The 19,237-nt window shown below is 39.8% G+C and overlaps 1 protein-coding gene across 1 annotated transcript in view; it reads left to right on the top strand.

Moving 5' to 3' along the window:
• The window catches only part of st18 (ST18 C2H2C-type zinc finger transcription factor), a 73,421-nt gene that overhangs the window by 38,891 nt on the left and 15,293 nt on the right, over window positions 1–19,237 (top strand). The window contains exons 11-18 of the mRNA XM_059991707.1: window positions 1,899–1,961; window positions 6,199–6,267; window positions 9,312–9,374; window positions 9,465–9,548; window positions 10,570–10,791; window positions 11,796–11,887; window positions 18,304–18,407; window positions 18,769–18,912. Coding sequence (XP_059847690.1) covers window positions 1,899–1,961; window positions 6,199–6,267; window positions 9,312–9,374; window positions 9,465–9,548; window positions 10,570–10,791; window positions 11,796–11,887; window positions 18,304–18,407; window positions 18,769–18,912 — 841 coding nt within the window. The remainder of the gene's footprint in view (window positions 1–1,898; window positions 1,962–6,198; window positions 6,268–9,311; window positions 9,375–9,464; window positions 9,549–10,569; window positions 10,792–11,795; window positions 11,888–18,303; window positions 18,408–18,768; window positions 18,913–19,237) is intronic.

The following is a 19,237-nucleotide window of genomic DNA, read 5'->3' as shown; positions in this document are numbered from 1 at the left end:
ATTAATAGTATATTTTATGCATTGCACTCTACTGCTGCCTGAAAACAATTTTCACAACATATGTCAGTGATATTATACCTGATTCTACTCTGTCTACACTCTTCATGATCTTAAAAATGCTATCAACCTCTGTTGTTCCAAAGAGAACATCATCAGCTTTTTCCAGTTTTTCCAAGTAGGTATAATCCCTCATTACTGGAATAATTTTTGTAAATCTCTAAAATTTGAATCTAGACATTAGCTAAACCTTTAAGCTTATAGTTTTAATGATAATATTATCCTTTAACTTCTACCTTCCACTGAAATACACAGAGAAGGTTCCTTGAGAGTTTTGTCCAGGCTTGTTGAAGAGTGAGTTTAATACAAGTGAGCATAATGCACATAAGCATTATTGCACTGTTGTACACGTTGACACACATGTTGCCTTCAGTTATGTCTGATCTACTGTTATGCCAAGCCTGCACAGTATCCAATCTGAGTTGCTTCACCTCATCTGGAAGTGTGATGCTTCGGAAGTGCTGTCATGAGCATTACTAGGAAGTGAGCAGAGGTCTAGCAATTCTGATATTGCACTGGAATTCATGGAGTCAGAACAAGACAACCAGAAAGATAATCAAAGCTCTTGAATCCCAAACAACTCTCTCAGAAAATAAGTAGATTATCTCATCTGAATAATGAACTGAAATTTGACCTATTTGATACATTGGAGGTGAAACTGTTAGTGTCTTTTGTCATGGATTCCCTGACAATTACAGTACACTGGTAAAACCTTCCCATTTTATAAATGCACCAGCACATACCTCTCCTTTTTGAATCTGCACTTGAATTAATGGTTGATGCCTGCTTGTCCCTTATTTGCTGTCTGTTGTTGCAGTCGTAATATCAAGTGTGTTTTGTACTATGATTGCCATTACCAATGCATTCGTGATGGGCTTCAAATGTTTGATGGGTGCTTGTGATCCATAGATATATTTCATGGCTGACGTACTCAACAGCATTCACCAATCCATCCTACAAACAGCGGAGGCACAAGAGACTGCAGGTGTTGGAACCTGCAGTAACAATCTGCTGGGGAAATTCAACAAATTGAACAGCGCTTTAGGTCAAAATCTTGCATCAGGTCTTAATACAGGATTTTCACCCAAAACTTTGACAATTTCTTTCTTCCCACAGATCCTGCTCAACCTACGGAGTTTGTTAATCCTCCAACCCAATTCAGTCTCAGAATACATAAAACATTTTCATAAAGCTGAATTTAAAGACCATCAGTTCTTCATTTTTATCCATCTACCATTCGAACTTTTGTTCTGTTAATTCTTCATTTATAACCTCAAAGTTAATATGACATCACAAAGTCTCTAGCCATCTCAAGGAAAATAACATACATATACAATATGTCAATTTCCCTTTTCACTTCAACCACCCATAACATTCTAAAAAATCCTATTTTGTCCATATGTCCTGGGAGTTAATTGGGAGAATTTGGAAGAAACTTCCAAAAGAATGCTTAAGTAATTTGAATTATGTCGTGAGCATGTATACACACCAAACGACTGGCAGAAAGGTGTTGTAATTATTTCTAACTCAGATCTACAATGCTACAGTTTCAATATGATGTCATTGCAATCCAGTTAAATCAGGACTTTGGTTGCAGTTTCACAGGGAGAAATTGAAGAGAATTCTGGAAGCAACATATGTTTAATATACCGATCATTTAACTTAAATTCCACTTCAATTCTGGAACAAATTTATGTTCACCATTTCATTAACAAATTGGCACCTATTTCTTCAGTTAAGTGGGGTTTGCAGTGTTCTGAAACTGTAAATGCCATGTTAAAGCCCATCTTACCGTGCAAGAATTGCTGATCTGACATTATGTTCATGCTTATGTTCCGTAGTTGCCCTACACCAGGATGTGATGGTAGTGGCCACGTAACTGGAAATTATGCATCACATCGCAGGTACGTAAAAAGACTCATCTTCATATTCACCGCCCATGAAAGATGATGAGTTAATATCCCCGATACTTAAGCAGGTTTTATCATAATGACATTGTTATATGTTGACTTTCCTCCTGTATTTTGTTTATTAAAAATGAAAGGAGTGGCTAATTTGCACTGTAATCCTTTCACCTATGTAAATGTGTTAGGTTTGGTGATCGGTTTACTGTGCTCAAGTTGCAAATGGAGTTCCCCATCTGCAAAGAAGCAAAAATAGTCTCATACTTGCAGTGTTGAGTCTTAAACTCCTGCAAATGTCTGCAAGTTCATTTGTATTTCCTAGAACTTGTGTAAAGATACTGCATATTTTTGTTTCAATTTGGAAGGATGAGAGGGGATCTGATTGAAACATATAAGATTATTAAGGGATTGGACACACTGGAGGCAGGAAGCATGTTCTCGCTGATGAGTGAGTCCAGAACTCAAGGCCACAGTTTAAGAATAAGGGGTAGGCCATTTAGAACAGAGATGCGGAAAAACTTTTTCACCCAGAGAGTGGTGGATATGTGGAATGCTCTGCCCCAGAAGGCAGTGGAGGCCAAGTCTCTGGATGCATTCAAGAGAGAGTTAGATAGAGCTCTTATAGATAGTGGGGTCAAGGGATATGGGGAGAGGGCGGAAACGGGGTACTGATTGTGTATGATCAGCCATGATCACAGAGAATGGTGGTGCTGGCTAGAAGGGCTGAATGGCCTACTCCTGCACCTTCTGTCTATTGTCTTAAGGAAGTGAACATGTTCATATTTATTGGGCAGGAGTGCAGTTCAGGTATGTATACGGATTGTGTGGTTCTAAGCTGTGGTACTGATGAACAAAGTGCAAGTTTACAACTTGCTTTCTCTTGGTTTCTGCTGCTACTGCGCTCAGTCAGTAATGTGGTTAACTACAGCCTGAATTACTTTGCAGAAATATTACACAAATAAGCATAATTTCTCATTATGCAATCTGCGGGCAACAGTATAATTTAAAATCAGAGAAGTAGCTTGCAGTTGGTAGCTAAATTAAACACCTCTCCCTTGTAGCTGTGTATTCGTCCTTAAAATAACTAAACCGTTTGCTGTGCTCATTTAACTGAACACACTATGAAGATATTTGGGAACCAGAGTTCCAGAGCAAATACTGGAGTGGTTGTGGGGAAAGGTATTGTTAAGCCTACACACAAAGACAGGAGTCAAAAGGTTGAGCACAGTGGAACTAATATTCTGAGATGTATACTGTATATTTCAATGTAAGTATTATAGGAAAGGCAGATAAGCTTAGGGCATGGATCAGCATGTAGATTTATGACACTGCAGCCATTAGTGAAACTTGACTGCAGGAGGAGCAGGGCTGGCTGCTCAATGTACTGGGGTTCCCTTATTTTAGATGTGATACAGCAAGAGGGATTAAAGGGGGAGTGGTGGCATTACCAGTCAGGGAGAATGTCAGCAGTGCACAAGGCTGGAAAGCTCATCTACTCGGGCTATATGGGTGGAACCGACGAATAAAAAAAGTGTGACGATGTTAATGCGATTATATTATAAACCACAAACAGTTTGTGGGTTTGAGGAGCAAATCTGCAGAAAGATCACAGATTGTTGCAAGAAATTGTTGGAAGAAAACATATGTTGTTATAATATGTGAATTTAACTTTACACATATTAACTGGGACTCCCATATGATCTGGAAAGTTTCCTTAATGAATATATGGATGTCCCAACTACGGAGCTGTGATATGAGATCTCCTTTTAGGGAATAAGACAGTGCAAGTGACAGTTTGCATCTAGTGATCATACTGCCATTAATTTTAATATAATTATGGGGAAGGCTAGGTCTAGTCCTTGGTATGAGATTTTAAATTGTAGAAAGGCTAACTTTAACGGTATCAGAAAGGATTTGGCAAGTGTGGATTGGGGCAATTTGCTTTCTAACAAAGGTGCATTTGGTAAGTGGGGGGCCTTCAAAAGTGAAATTTTGAGATTATAGAGTTTGTGTGTTCCTGTCAGAATAAAATGCAAGGGTAAAAGATATAGGGAACTTGGGTTTTCAAGAGATATTGAGAAGAAGGAGGCACATAGCAGGTGTAGGCAGGAAGGAGCTGGCTTTTACCACTGAGGTTCTTTGAGACTAGAACTGGAAGTTCTGGGTTAAAAGGTGAAAGGTGAAATGTTTAAGGAGAAACTTTTTCACTCGGAGGGTGGTGAGTGTGTGGAATGAGCTACCAATAGAAGTGGTGGATGTGGGTCAATTTCAGTAATGGAGAGAAATGTGAATAGGTACATGGATGGGAGAGGTATGGATGACTATGGTCTGGGTGCAGGTCAAGGGGGTGAGGCAAATTAATAGGTCTGCATGGACTAGATGGGCCAAATGTCCCATTTCTGAGCTGTGATGTTCATTGACAGTATGACTCTATGTAGCATATTTGTGATCTTCAGTTTTAGTCTGAAGGGAAAAGACAGACAGTGTTCTATTTTTATCCCCTCACATGATCATATGACTCCATGATTATCAAAACAAAAGGCAAGGGCATAAATCTGCTTTTTCTTACATCAAATGTGCATATTTAATATAGAAATCAATGGGTTTTAAAATAGCAGAATACAGCTCATTGCTGCTACAATTCATGCTGGTCTAGCCAAAGAACTGAAGACAAATATCTCTCTTCGAAGTCTCATAATGATGACTCTAAGGCAAAGGCATTAAGACTGGGCTACTTCTAAGCAAACAGGGCAAAAGTCTGAAGAAATCCAGGGTTCTTGATCTTACTGCCCCACTAATTAACAAGAAAAGCAGACGATATTCTGATTACACACACAAAATGCTGGTGGAACACAACAGGCCAGCAGCACCTATAAGGAGAAGCATTGTCGATGTTTCGCGCCGAGACCCTTCATCAGGACTGATTACTTATTATGTGATTTCTTTACATATATATTTGGTCATGGGAAAAGTAAAATTTATGTAGGATTGACTGGTGAAACTGGAACTGCCTAACTTCCAGTACACACTCAGTAGCTACTTTTCTCGATAACACCTGTACACCTGGTTTTAATACAAATATCTAGTCAGCCAATTATGTGGCAGCAACTCAATGCATAGAAGTATGCAGACATGTTCAAGAGGTTTAGATGTTGTTTAGAACAAACGCCAGGATGGGGAAGAAATATGATCTAAGCCACTTGACTATGTCTGCATGCTTTTATGCCACTCGGTGGAATGATTGTTGGTGCCAGATGGGGTGATGTGTGTCATTCAGAACCTGCTGATCTCCTGGATTTTCATGCATGCTCTCCAGAGTTTACTGTGGATGGAGCAAAGAAACATCCAGTGAGCTGCAGTTCTGTGGGCAAAAACACCCTGTCAATGAGAGAGGTCAGAGGAGAATGGCCAGACTGGCTCTGTGGGCAAAAACACCCTGTCAATGAGAGAGGTCAGAGGAGAATGGCCAGACTGGCTCTGTGGGCAAAAACACCCTGTCAATGAGAGAGGTCAGAGGAGAATGGCCAGACTGGTTCTGTGGGCAAAAACACCCTGTCAATGAGAGAGGCCAGAGGAGAATGGCCAGACTGGCTCTGTGGGCAAAAACACCCTGTCAATGAGAGAGGCCAGAGGAGAATGGCCAGACTGGCTCAAGCTGACAGGAGGGCAACAGACACTCAACTAACTACATGTTCCAGTTGTGATGAGCAGCAAAGCATCTCTAAATGCACAACATATTGAATGTTGAGGTGGATGGACTAAGCAGAAGAAGACCATGAACGTACACTTAGTTGCCAATTTATTAGGTACAGAGATACTTAATAAAGTAGCCACTGAGCGTTTTAATATTGCAAAGTTGCCCTTCCCCACAGCACAAAATTACATTACACTCAGAAATTTCCAAACATATCTTTTGCCTTTGATTTAATATTTTAATTTTACTTTCTTTTAAAATTTAAACTTAAAGTATTCAGGGAAAGTTAAATAATGCTGTATATTGTCATGATATGCACTCTGTGGCCACTTTTTGATTGAATTTACTGTATAAAATGTATATACCCAATGAAATAAGGAAACCTAATATCCAGTTATCTAATTAGATAGTGAGAATCTGAAAGCATGGTTCATTTGTGGCAGGTAAAAGTATTGTGTTTCCCTATCATATATTTTTTCTTGTTTATAAATTTGTAGTAGTATTAGAGAACTAGAATAAATTAATATTTTCTTTCTTTTGCAGTGTATCTGGTTGTCCTTTGGCAGACAAAAGTCTCAAGAGTTTAATGGCAGCAAGCTCCCAGGAACTGAAGTATGCTCATTTGTATAAATCTCTGGTATTTTTCCATTACTATTTTCAATGGCAGTCTTGAATGATTGGAAGGCAGCATTCTTCAATCATTTGCAACCAAGAGTGTTTGAAGAATAATTCCTCTGCTCTGGACTTCACCAGGAGTTGAGCCATTTAGCCTTAGATGGGACAACAAATCATTGGTTTTGTTCCCATGCTCTATGGAGGGAGAATGTTGGCCAGGTTTGCACCTGGTTACTTGCGAGTGATGTTTTTGTTCCATGTGCTACGTCTGGAAAGATAACAGGATCAGATTCAGTTTCAGAATCTTCATTATCAATTTGCCTGGAGTTGCACACAATATGGACTTGTGAGCTTAGAACAGTATATCCCACTACAGGTTACTCACTTCAGGGGAACTGTTGAAGAAATAAACTGATCTATTGAGCATGTATTTTGTTATCCACATCAATGGTCTAAAAACATGTTACATTGAGAATCCGCAAGTGCCTGGTTGTCTACATTTCTGTACATTTTATGTTCGTAACCTTGACAAGAATTCTGGGGAGTTATAGTACAATCACAGTGGAAGAAGACAAATGGGTGACAATTAACCTAAGATCAGAATGTGCTTTTTTTTATAACAGTAAACAAGAGTAGGAGGAGAAATTGTTCAAAGTATCCATCAGATTAGATGACATCAGTGAAACATAGACTGTAGGAGTAATGCTTTTGGTTGAAAACCTGTCACCAGAAACATGTCTCATTACGGACGCTGCTTGCTTTGTTGGTTCAGGATGTGATATATCAGCTTACAACCTATCATAACTCAACAGGTGGATGCATCAGACACCAATCAAATGCATTCATAGGTGCAGTGGTATGAATTTTTCACATAAATAGAAAAAAAGCTTTACATTACATTAAGATATAATTTAGTTAACAATTAGCAACGAAGGAAATATCTTTCAGACTCTGCCTAGACAGTTCTCTCTACTGTAAAACCTTTATTGAAAATCTAAGGAGGTATGTTGTCAAGATATGAATAATATTTTTGTGTTGGCCGGCTGTTCTTACTATAATTGCCATTTGCAATTCCTCCATCCTGTAAAATAGCCTTAATTTTCATGTCTAGTATTGCTGTTCCTAATTGCCAAAATATCATAATGAAATTAAGTAAACACAATTCCTTGAAACTTCCTCATACATTTTCTCCCACAATGCTTGCAGCAATCCCTAGAAAATTAATCTCGAATTCCTGGAGTCTCCAGGACAATTCAGCAAGATTGCCAACTTTAGAGTTTAGCATTGAGCTGACAGCTGTGCAAAATGTACCAGAGCTGCAGGTTTCTTCAAGACCAGCTGAAACCAGGCTATGCAACAATTTACACTAATTTCTAATTTGGCAAACACGAGGAAATCTGCAGATGCTGGAAATTCAAGCAACACACACAAAATGCTGTTGGAACGCAGCAGGTCAGGCAGCATCTATAGGGAGAAGCGCTATCAACGTTTGGGCCCAAGACCCTTCGTCAGGACTAACTGAAAGGAAAGATAGCAAGAGATTTGAAAGTAGGAGGGTGAGGGGAAAATGAGAAATGATAGGAGAAGACCGGAGGAGGTGCGGTGAAGCTGAGAGCCAGAAAGGTGATTGGCAAAAGGGATACAGAGCTAGAGAAGGGAAAGGATCATGGGCCGGGAGGCCTAGGGAGAAAGAAAGGGGGAGGGGAGCACCAGAGGGAGATGGAGAACAGGCAGAGTGATTGGCAGAGAGAGAGAGAGAGAAAAAAAAAGGAGGGGAGAAAAGCTAAATAAATCAGGATGGGGTAAGAAGGGGAGGAGGGGCATTAACTAAAGTTAGAGAAGTCAATGTTCATGCCATTAGGTTGGTGGCTACTCAGCCGGTATATAAGGTCTTGTTCCTCCAACCTGAGTGTGGCTTCATCTTGACAGTAGAGGAGGCTATGGATAGACATATCAGAATGGGAATGGGACGTGGAATTAAAATGTGTGGCCACTGGGAGATCCTGCTTTCTCTGGTGGACAGAGCGTAGGTGTTCAACGAAACGGTCTCCCAGTCTGCCTCAGGTCTCACCAATACATAAAAGGCCACACCGGGAGCACCGGACGCAGTATACCACACCAGCCGTCTCACAGGTGAAGTGTTGCCTCACCTGGAAGGACTGTATGGGGCCCTGAATGGTGGTGAGGGAGGAGGTGTAAGGGCAGGTGTAGCACTTGTTCCGCTTGCAAGGATAAGTGCCAGGAGGGAGATCAGTGGAAAGGGATGGGGGGGGGGGGGGAACGAGTGGACAAGGGAGTTGCGTAGGGAGCGATCCCTGCGAAAAGCAGAAAGAGGGAAAGATGTGCTTGGTAGTGGGATCCTGTTGGAGATGGCAGAAGTTAAGGAGAATTATACGATGGACCAGGAGGCTGGTGGGGTGGTAGGTGAGGACAAGGGGAACCCTATCCTGAGTGGGGTGGTGGGCAGACGGGGTGAGGGCAGATGTGCGGGAAATGGGAGAGATGCGTTTGAGAGCAGAGTTGATGGTGGAAGAAGGGAAGCCCCTTTGTTTAAAAAAGGAAGACATCTCCTTCATCCTCCCCTTCTTACCCTGTCCCTGATATACTTAGTCTTTTTCCCCCTCCTTTTTTTTCTCTCTTTCTGCCCATCACTCTGTCTGTTCTATATTTCCCTCTACATTTCACATTTCCCCTCACCCTCCTACCTTCAAATCTTTTACTATCTTTCCTTTCAGTTAGTCCTGACGAAGGGTCTCGGCCCGAAACGTCAACAGTACTTCTCCCTATAGATGCTGCTTGGCCTGCTGCATTCCACCAACATTTTGTACGTGTTTCTAATTTGGCTTCTCTTTGTTGAGGAGAGGTCTATATGATTTTTATGAAATGTGATTTGCCCACTATTGTTGATGGTTTGCTAGGATTTTAGTAGTTCACTGGAAAATGGTTTGTTGTTAGATGGCCATCAACAAATACACTAAAAATCTGATTAAGTTTATTGTACAGTACAGTTTTCTCAACATATTTTTCCTTTATTACATGAGGTGTCCAACGCCTGGTTGTGATGGCTCTGGGCATGTGACTGGAAACTATGCTTCACACAGAAGGTGAGTTTGGTAATAAGCTGAAAGAAATCAGGGCAGTAATTTAAAGGCCTGTTACTTCATTCTGAGTGGATGATCAATTTTATCTTCTAGCCTTTCCGGATGCCCAAGAGCTAAGAAAGGTGGAATTAAGCTAACACCCAGCAATGATGACAAGGAAGACTCAGAGTTAGTGAGGTAGGATGAAAAGCTACATACTGTTATTTAAAAATTCTTCCACTAGGTAATGACTTTTTTATACAGTATATAGTGATGTAAAGTCTATAAACTTTAGGCATTGCATTAATGATCTTGCTAGTTTGTATTAATTCAGTGGATGTTCTTGCATTTGTGTCTGTAGGTTTTGAATGTTCATATAGTCTTACAGCATAAAAAGAGGCTATTAGACTAATCAAGCCTGGAATATAGCCTTCAGATCAACCCCCACCCCCTTCCAATTCCTGAAATATTCCCCCGTGCTTTCCTTTCACACATAGCTTTTACTGACCCTCTGATCATCCCACCTTAACTTTCACATCCATTAGGGCTAATTTACAGCAGCTAATTAATCTAACAAACAGCACATGTTTGAGATTTGAGAGGAAATTGGAACACTAAGGGGAAAACAACATTGACTATAGGGAGGAAAATTCCACATGTTGTGGATTCAATTTCCACCTTAGAGGGTTGCCTCCAACACCTGTACTGATGGACTCAGCTGTGAGAGGGCAGCCTTTAAACCTCCTTACATCCCAATCTGAGAGTACAAACAGCAAAGTGCAATTTCATCACCAAGGAATTCTATAGTCCCTTCAGAGTTGCTATTGAAAATGAAGATAGGGAATGAGGAGTTGTACCTTGTGTAGAAACGGAGGCCAAGGTGGCTTTATGCTCCTGTATGATTCTGAAGCAGCAGACGGTTTTGGCTGTGAGAGTATGGCATGGTAAGTCGAGCTGTGTTTGAGACAGATTTGGCAATGAATGAAATGAATGTGCCATGTGTTCTTGGCAGACTAAAATTCAATTATAAGTGATTATTTCTCTTGCACCTATTAGCAATACATACAAAGCGTTCCATGGCAACTTAACATTTAGTACAATGTTATTTAAACCATATCTATCACAAAAAGGAGAACGAGTTTCTGCATGTAACCTGACTATGTTATTGAACTCTTCATTGATAACATGGTTTACAACACTGTGTTTTTGTCTTTCTAAGGTGTCCAGTGATAGGTTGTGATGGGCAGGGTCACATATCTGGCAAATACTCATCACATCGGAGTGCATCAGGGTGCCCCTTAGCTGCAAAAAGACAAAAGGAGGCTTCATTGAATGGACCCCAGTTTCCATGGAAATCTGGCAAAGCGGAAGGTACAACGTGCCCCACACCTGGCTGTGATGGATCCGGTCACATTAATGGCAGTTTTGTCACCCACAGAAGGTTAGTATAGGGGCATCCTTCTTCTTACCACTGTAATACAAATTTTCTAACATTATAACCATATTAGTGATGAAAGAACCCGGAATGAAGGACTTGTCCTGCACTTTACTATGCTGTACACTATCATCTAAACCAACTGAGCCCAGCTCATCTAACTTTCAAAAATTGATTATTTATAATATTGTTACTAATGACCACATTTTTAATTAACACATTTTATTTGTTTAGCATCTAAGATATGTGTTAAAATACAGATCAAAAGGAAAGGGGCAATGATAACAAGAGGTAAACTATTGTAATCCAAAAGGAGATATGTTTTATGACTAATATTATTTTCTTGACATGTTAAATCCTTCATTTACCTTTTTAAATATTTATTTTAACCTGTTTGCATAAATAAATTAGCCAAAACATGGTCCATTTTAGAGTAACTAAAATATACTTTTTTTTAGTCCTGTTGAGAGGGCTCAACACAAACACCTCCACAGATGCTGCCTCATTTACTGAGTTACTCCAGCATTTTTTGTGCATTGCTCTGATTTTCCATCATCTGCAGAATCTCTTGTTTATACATTTTCCTTACTTTCTCTTCATTCTACAGTAACAGAATAAAAATCACCGATGCTGATAATGGTAGATGAATCCTTAATGTATTTCTTTGACTTTCTTACTGTAGGTCAGTTATTTCAATCCATCAAACCAGAATAAAACAGAATATCATACAGTTGCATCAGCCAATTTGTTTATCTGAATGGTAATTTCTAGCTTGAAGTGACTTTCAATAGATTTATATTTGGCATCATTGGCACCTTCTGATTAAAAAGCAAGTGTGTTTTGTTGAAACCCCTGCTTGATTCAAAGTTACCTGTGTGTCTGTGCCTCAGGGTACAGACACACTTCAACATACATTTACACACTTTCTTTAAGTTGCTACCCCAAACTAAATTTGCTTCATGAAATGTGAATAGAAAATGCTGATTCTTCTCATATTTTTGTATTTCCAGTTTGTCAGGTTGCCCCCGAGCTTCCCTAGCACTAAAGAGAAGCAAACTCTCGTGTGATGAAATGATGACCATCAAGCTCAGGGCAAGTAGCGGTAAGAACACAATCAAATGACATACAATAATACAATTCAAATCAGTTTGTTTATACTAGATTAATTCCTTCTTCGTACTGTTTACATACATTGGGTCCTATTGCAATCTAGAACTTTAATAAATAAATTATTTGGCTTCCAACTTCCTGTGGGTTCATTCTGTGGGATAAAATTTGGTTATTAAATTTTGCTGCACTTTCATATATTATTGAAAATGATTATTCATTATTGCCTCAATTGGCTTTGAGTCATATGGAGTCATGTAGCATGGAAATAACCCTTTTGACCTACCACGTCCATGTCAATCATCAAGCATCCCTAATCGTATATTTTTCCCATTTCAATCTCCCCACATTCCATCAACTTCAAAGATTCAAAGTGTATTTACTATCAAAGGATGCTTGCAGTGTACATCTGTGGAGATTTATCTTCCCCACAGACAGCCATGAAGCAAAGAAAATCATCAGACCCTTACCACTCAATAAAAAACAAATCGCTCAAATGGCAACAAAATAAAACTGAGCAAAAAACACTGAATGTAAAACCCAAGATAAAAACAATCAGGCATATTCAGTTCATTACCTCCAAGCTGCCCTGATCAAAGTCGCCCAAAATAACAAAAACAAAAAAGGAGTGACCGGAAACCAGAAACACATCATAACATGAACTACGGAGTCCAATCTACAAACTTACCTGAAATTCCACTTTTTGCCACATATTCACAGGAATTACCTAACTGCCCTGTACATATTCTGGGATGTGGAAGAAAACTGGAACAGCTGGTGAAGCCCACATGGTCACAAGTAGAACATGCAAATTCCACACAAACACTAGCAGAAGCCATTATCAAGCACAATCACTAGAACTGTGGGACAGGTGCTCTATGAGCAATTGTATCATCCGAGATTCCTTATGTTGTGTTCCTCCCCCATAATAGAGTGTTGGGTAATAAGACCATAAGACATGGGAGTAGATTTAGGCCATTCAGTCCATCAAGTCTGCTCTGCCATTCCATCATGGCTGATACTGCATCCTACTCAACCCCATACACCTGTCTTCTCACCATAACCTTTGATGCCCTGACCAATCAGGAAACTATCAATTTACGCTTTAAGTATACCCACAGTCTTGGCCTCCACAGCTGTATATGGCAGAGCATTCCATAGATTCACTACTCTTCTCCTGACCTCTGTTCTAAAGTGTCACCCTACAGTTTTAAGGCTGTGCCCTCTAGTTCTGGATGCCCCCACCAGTGGAAGCATCCTCTCCACATCCACCCTATTTAGTCCTTTCAACACTTGGTTAGGTTCAATGAGATCCCCATGCATTCTTCTAAACTACAGTGAGTACAGGACCAAAGCTGCCAAACATTCCTCATATGTTAACCCCTTAATTCCTAGAGTCATCCTCGTGAACTTCCTCCGGACCCTCTCCAAAGACAATGCATTCTTTCTGAAATATGCCACCCAAAACTGTTGACAATATTCCAAGTATGGCCTGACTAGTATCTTAAAAAGCCTCAGCATTATTTTCTTGTTTTTATATTCTATTCCCCTCAAGATGAATGCCAACATTGCATTTGCCTTCTTTACCACAGTCTCAAACCTTCTGGGAGTTTTGCACAAGGACTCCCAAGTCCTTTTGAACCTCTGATGTTTGAATTTTCTCCATTTAGATAATAGTCTGCATTTTTGCACCTTTCCCACCTGCCAATTTTTGCCCATTCTTCTGCAATCGCATTGTTTCTTCGGCACTACCTACCACTCCAACTGGCTTTGTATCATCTGCAAACTTTGCCTCAAAGCCGTCAATTCCATTTGCCAAATCATTGACAAACAATGTGAAAAGTAGTGGTCCCTGAGGAAAATCACTAGTCACTGGCAGCCAACCAGAAAGGGCCCCCTTTATTCCCACTCACTGCCTCCTGCCTGCAAGCCATTCCTCTAGCCATGCCAGTATCTTTCCTGTAATGCCATGGTATTTTATCTTGTTAAGCAGCCTCATGTGTGGCACCTTATCAAATGCCTTCTGAAAATCCAAGTAACAGCCATTCACTGCCCCTCCTTTGTCCACCCTGCTTGTTACTTCCTCAAAGAACTCTAACAGATTTTTCAGGCAAGATTTTCCTTTATAGAAACCAAACTGAATTTGACTGATTTTATCATTAATGTCCAGTATCCCGAAACCTCATCCTTAATAATGGACTCCAACACGTTCCCAGCTACAGAGGGTTGGCTAACTGGCCTATAATTATTTTTCTTTTCCACTCCTCCCTTCATAAAGAGTGGAGTGAAATTTGCAATTTTCCAGTCCTAAGGAACCATGCCAGAATCAAGTGATAACTGAAAGATCATAACCAATTCAGCTGCTATCTTTTCAGCAACCTCGCTCAGGTCTCTAGGATGTAGTCCATCTGGTCCAGGTGACGTATTCAGTTTAAGGCCTTTCAGTTTACCTCGCACTTTTTCCTCTGTAATAGCAATGGCACTCACTCCTGCTCCCTGATGTTCACAGACCTCTAGCACACCGCTAGTGTCTTACACAGTGAAGATAGATGCAGAGTACTGATTAAGTTCATCTGCCATTTCATTGTCCTCTATTACCATGTCACCAGCATGATTTTCCAGTGGTCCAATATCAATTCTCACCCCCTTTTCACTCTTTATTTAACTAAAAAAAAATTAGTATCCTGCTTTATATTATTGCCCTCATATTTCATCTTTTCCCTTCTTATCACCTTTTCAGTTGTTTTTTGTTAGATCTTAAAAACTTCCTAATCATCCAAGTTCCCACTCATTTTTGCTACGTTATATGCTCTTTCCTTGGCTTTTATGCTGTCTGTTACCTCCCTTGTCAGCTACAGTTGCCTATCCTGGTCATTTGAGAACTTCTTCTTCAGTGAGAGATGTCTATTCTGCGCCTTGTGAACTATTCCCAGAAACTTCTGCTCTGCTGTCATTCCCGCCAGTATCTCCCTCCAATCCATCTGGACAAGCTCCTCTCTCATACCTCTGTAATTCCCTTTATTCCATTGTGATACTAATACTGCTAACTTATGCTTCTTCCACTCAAATTGCTGTATGAATTCAATTGTATTATGATCACTGTCTCCTAAAGGCTCCTTTACATTAAGCTCCCTAATAAGATCTTGGTTATTACACAACATGCAATCTAAGATGAGCCTTTCCTCAAGTAGGCTCAAGCACAAGCTGCTCTAAAAAGCCATCTTGTAGTCATTCAAAAAATTCCCTCTTGTGATCCAACACTAACCTGATTTTCTCAATCTCCTTGAAAATTGATGTCCCCAATTACCATTGTGACACTATTCTTACTACATTCCCTTTCCTGCTCTCTTTACAATCTCAACCCCACATCTAGGCTATAACTCCCATAATAGTTTTTTAAGCTCTTGCAGTTTCTTAACTCCACCCACAAAGATTTGACCCTATGTCATCTTCTTCTAAAGATGCAATTCCATCTCCTACCAATGAAGCCACACTTCCACCTATGTCTTCCTACCTGTCTTTTCAATTCAAAGTGTATCCCTTTTAAGCTCCCAACTATGACCTTCTTTTAGCCACGTCACAGTGATGCCCAGAACACCATATCAGACAATCTCTATTTGCACCATGAGTTCATCTACCTTATTCCAAATGCTAGGCACATTCAAACTCAGCACCTTCAGTCCTGCATTCTTCCCCCTTCTGAATTTTGCCTCTGTGGTACAATTTAACTCTTTGCACTGCCATCATTTGTACCCAATCATTGGCTTGTCCTTCCTCATATTCATATTGTACCCATCACTACTTGAGCTGAGGCTCATCCTCAGCTGTATCATACTGGTTCCCATTCCTCTGCCATACCGGTTTAAACCACTGCTAACAGCTCTAGCAAACCTGCTTGCAAGGATATTTATTGCCCTCAGATTCAAGTGCAGCCTTTGTACAGATTACACCTGCCCCAGAAGAGGTCCCAATGATCCAGAAATCTGAATCCCTGACCCCTGCTCCAATTCTTCAGCTGTGCATTTATCTGCCACCTCATTCTATTCCTACCCTCACTGCCACACGGCATGTTGCTGAAGTCTGTTGAATGAAAGCCTTAATACTTTGATTCAGATCACTCCAACAATGACTACTCTGCTGGATGGTACATCTCTTTTACGGAGACTGGGTTTTTGAAGCTTCACTCCAGACCTGTGTGGGAATGCTTCTACTCTACCTGTGCTGTGGTCTAGTCAAAGACTTGGCTAAAACTGGCAGATTTCTCTCGCTCCACTCTGGACCAGTGCAGGAACACTTCTACTGCATCTGTGCTCCTGTCTAATCAAAAAGTATTAATGAGGGAAATCAATAAATGCAACAACAGATTTATTCATGAAGATCTTTAAAGGAATTTTTTGAAATGTATTTGGAAAGCAATTTGAGCTCGAGTGTCATCAAAGACCTAAGTTGCCTGTCAACAAAGATAGGAGCTAACGGACGGACTTCAGTGCAGTTTCTGAATGAAGAAGACAGGTCAATGCTAGAGCTGCATTGCTTTGCTTTTTGTTTCATCTCATGGTTTTTAGTTTCCCTCCAGATTTTGAAATGCACAATCATGTTCTTATTGACATCAATAACTCTGTCCAAGAAAGGCACGTGTGCCTTAATTGAAATTATTGCCAAGTGTAAATTGCACCATCCAGCAAATTGATTATGCAGTGACACATGAAGTGGTTGAACACGTTGAATATATTCAGATTAGACATTTCATGACATCACTCCTCATGCAACATTGATTTTACATCAGTCAAGATGTTCTGTGACAGACCTGCTAACACAATATGTTAGTCACTCACAGGGAGTCAAGCATTCAGCAACAGCAAGAATATTACCCCTGCCAATCTCATTGTGTTTTCGAAAGAGGACCTTTGTTGACTTGTCCACTTGTGTGTGCTGAGGAGAGCTGGTACTGCACATATTTTTCACTTCTATTGCTGGAAACTTTTAATATTCCAAAGTAGTAAGAGGATGCAGTGAACAATATAAAGTTTCACTAGAGCTATGGTTGCCCCATCAAAAGAGAGGAATTTGGATCTTAGAGTTCTGGACCTGCAGAATAAGAGAGTAGAGAAGGAAAGGAACTATGGGCCACAGTGGCACAATGAAAGAAGGAGAGAGAAAGTAAGGGAGAGAAGAAGACCTTAGCGTACAGGTTCTCTAGAAACATTTTCTCCACATCAAAGATAGAAGAGCAACAGTTGTGGGCTTCTTTCTTCTCCAGGGAGATCTTTAATCACACCTTCAGTAGGCTAATGCTCCATTGTTCGTAACAACCTGAAGTAATAAGAGTTGCAATAAATTTCTGTGCCTCTAGCTTTCTCCAGGTTGGTGCTGGACCCACAAGTTGCATCACGCAGATTATAGTCCACCATGCATGAGGAAAATCACGGAAGTTCCAGACTCAAGGAGAAAGCAGCAGGGAAAAGCACTTTCTAAGAAATGAGTATTCCCAGAAACAAGGAACTATTGGCCTTAACTAAAAAACTAAAAACCCTTAAGAAATCCCGAGGTACTTGAGAACGGAACAGGATTTGACTCCCTCAGTGACTCCCTCATGGGCAGAACATAATGATGACCAACACCTAAAAACCCAGAGAGCGTTCATGATGATTGCCATAAAAGAATGGTCCATTCTGTATGCTTTAACTTCTTTCAGCGAACAAGTCAGTGTTGAGAACAAATTACACAATATTCTTTTTTCAAAACCGCCTGAAGCTGTCACTCAAGAAGTGAACAGTAATAAAATCCGAGAGAATGGTCATGATAATTGCCATATAAGAATAAAAGGTTATGCTGCCTTTCACAGTGTCATTGAGTAGACTATTGCTATTTTCAAACAGCCTGAGTTATTCTTCTATTGCCTGGGTCACTCAGAAATCATCTTTCACTGCAACCTGAATTTAATCACTACTTGAAGGATTCAGCTGGAGCTGGCCATTCCCTGAATTGTGTTCCATCAAAATACATTAAGAAAATAGAGTCAAAAGAGTCATATGTTTAGTATGTATGTCTTCATTAGGTCAAAATATAAGCAGCTTAATCACTGAAGGCAATCACTTCACCTGGTGGAATACACATGCAGATTAAAGGACCTTCAGACTACCATGCACATTCAGAGATTTCCACACAGTAAAATCTATAAGTTGCTTTACCAATAACAATTCATCCTTGGTCAAGAGTACTCATCATATAAACACATTATATGGTAATAAGTGTGCATTCAGAAGCTGAGGAGGTCGCACAGCTGTTGCTTTATATAATGTGTTTAATGCGACTGAACAGGGATGAATTTCTAAACATTTGCCATAAAAATTGTACGCCATCTACAGGCACCAACCATATAGATAAATGTACTGCCTTTATTTTCTGTAGGAGCTGAAAACAATGAGGAGATCAATCATTTGGATGATGAAATTAAGGAGCTGAATGAATCAAATTTAAAAATGGAAGCAGATATGATAAAACTTCAGACACAGGTAAACATCAGCCAGTACATGAGCTGCATTTTGCAGGAACAATGGAAGTATTTCATCTGAAGACATGGATATGCTATACTTCACTACATTTTCAGCCACCTTATGCAGTGCTTTGACATTGATTGTCTTCTTATAATGGCTGACTTTTATTTTTCCAGTTATGTTTCCACAGTGTTGACTAAATAATACAGCTTTATAGTTTAGCTGATACTCACATTAACATAGTCAACGTCTAGTTCTGTAGTTTACCAACTGCAAAATTCTTAGTGCTACATTGTCAATAATAAATCAAAGCTGTATTTCTGTGAAATTTGTAAAGCGCCCATTATGTAATTAAAGAAAAATTATTTCTAAATTTTAGATTACTTCCATGGAGAGCAATTTGAAAACAATTGAGGAGGAGAATAAACTAATTGAGCAGCACAATGAGAGTTTGTTAAAGGAATTAGCTGGTCTGAGTCAGGCCCTTATTAACAGCCTCGCTGACATCCAACTCCCACAAATGGTAAGCTATCAAACAAGTAACTGAAACTAAAACATTTCTGCACAGCAAAATTATTATGAATATGTGAGTATTTCTGACCCCTTAAATCAATTTTCTAATGGATACACTTTGTAATGTCTTTGAAGCAATTCAAACATTTTAGAGTACACATCCCCCATTTATATTTCCCTGCAGTGATTTTTAAAAAGTACACAAGTTAAACTAAAATAAATGACAGTTCTCTCCTATACTTATGACTGGTGAATGGTATTGATAGAATAGAATTAAGCAACAATGTATGTAACTTGCTATTTTAAGGCTTTAGTTATATGGAGAATTTTCAGAA

Source organism: Hypanus sabinus, chromosome 1 (assembly GCF_030144855.1).
Source record: "Hypanus sabinus isolate sHypSab1 chromosome 1, sHypSab1.hap1, whole genome shotgun sequence".
NCBI classification, from domain to species: domain Eukaryota; kingdom Metazoa; phylum Chordata; class Chondrichthyes; order Myliobatiformes; family Dasyatidae; genus Hypanus; species Hypanus sabinus.
Note: the sequence above shows the minus strand (reverse complement) of the source record. Positions and strands in the feature narration are given on the sequence as shown.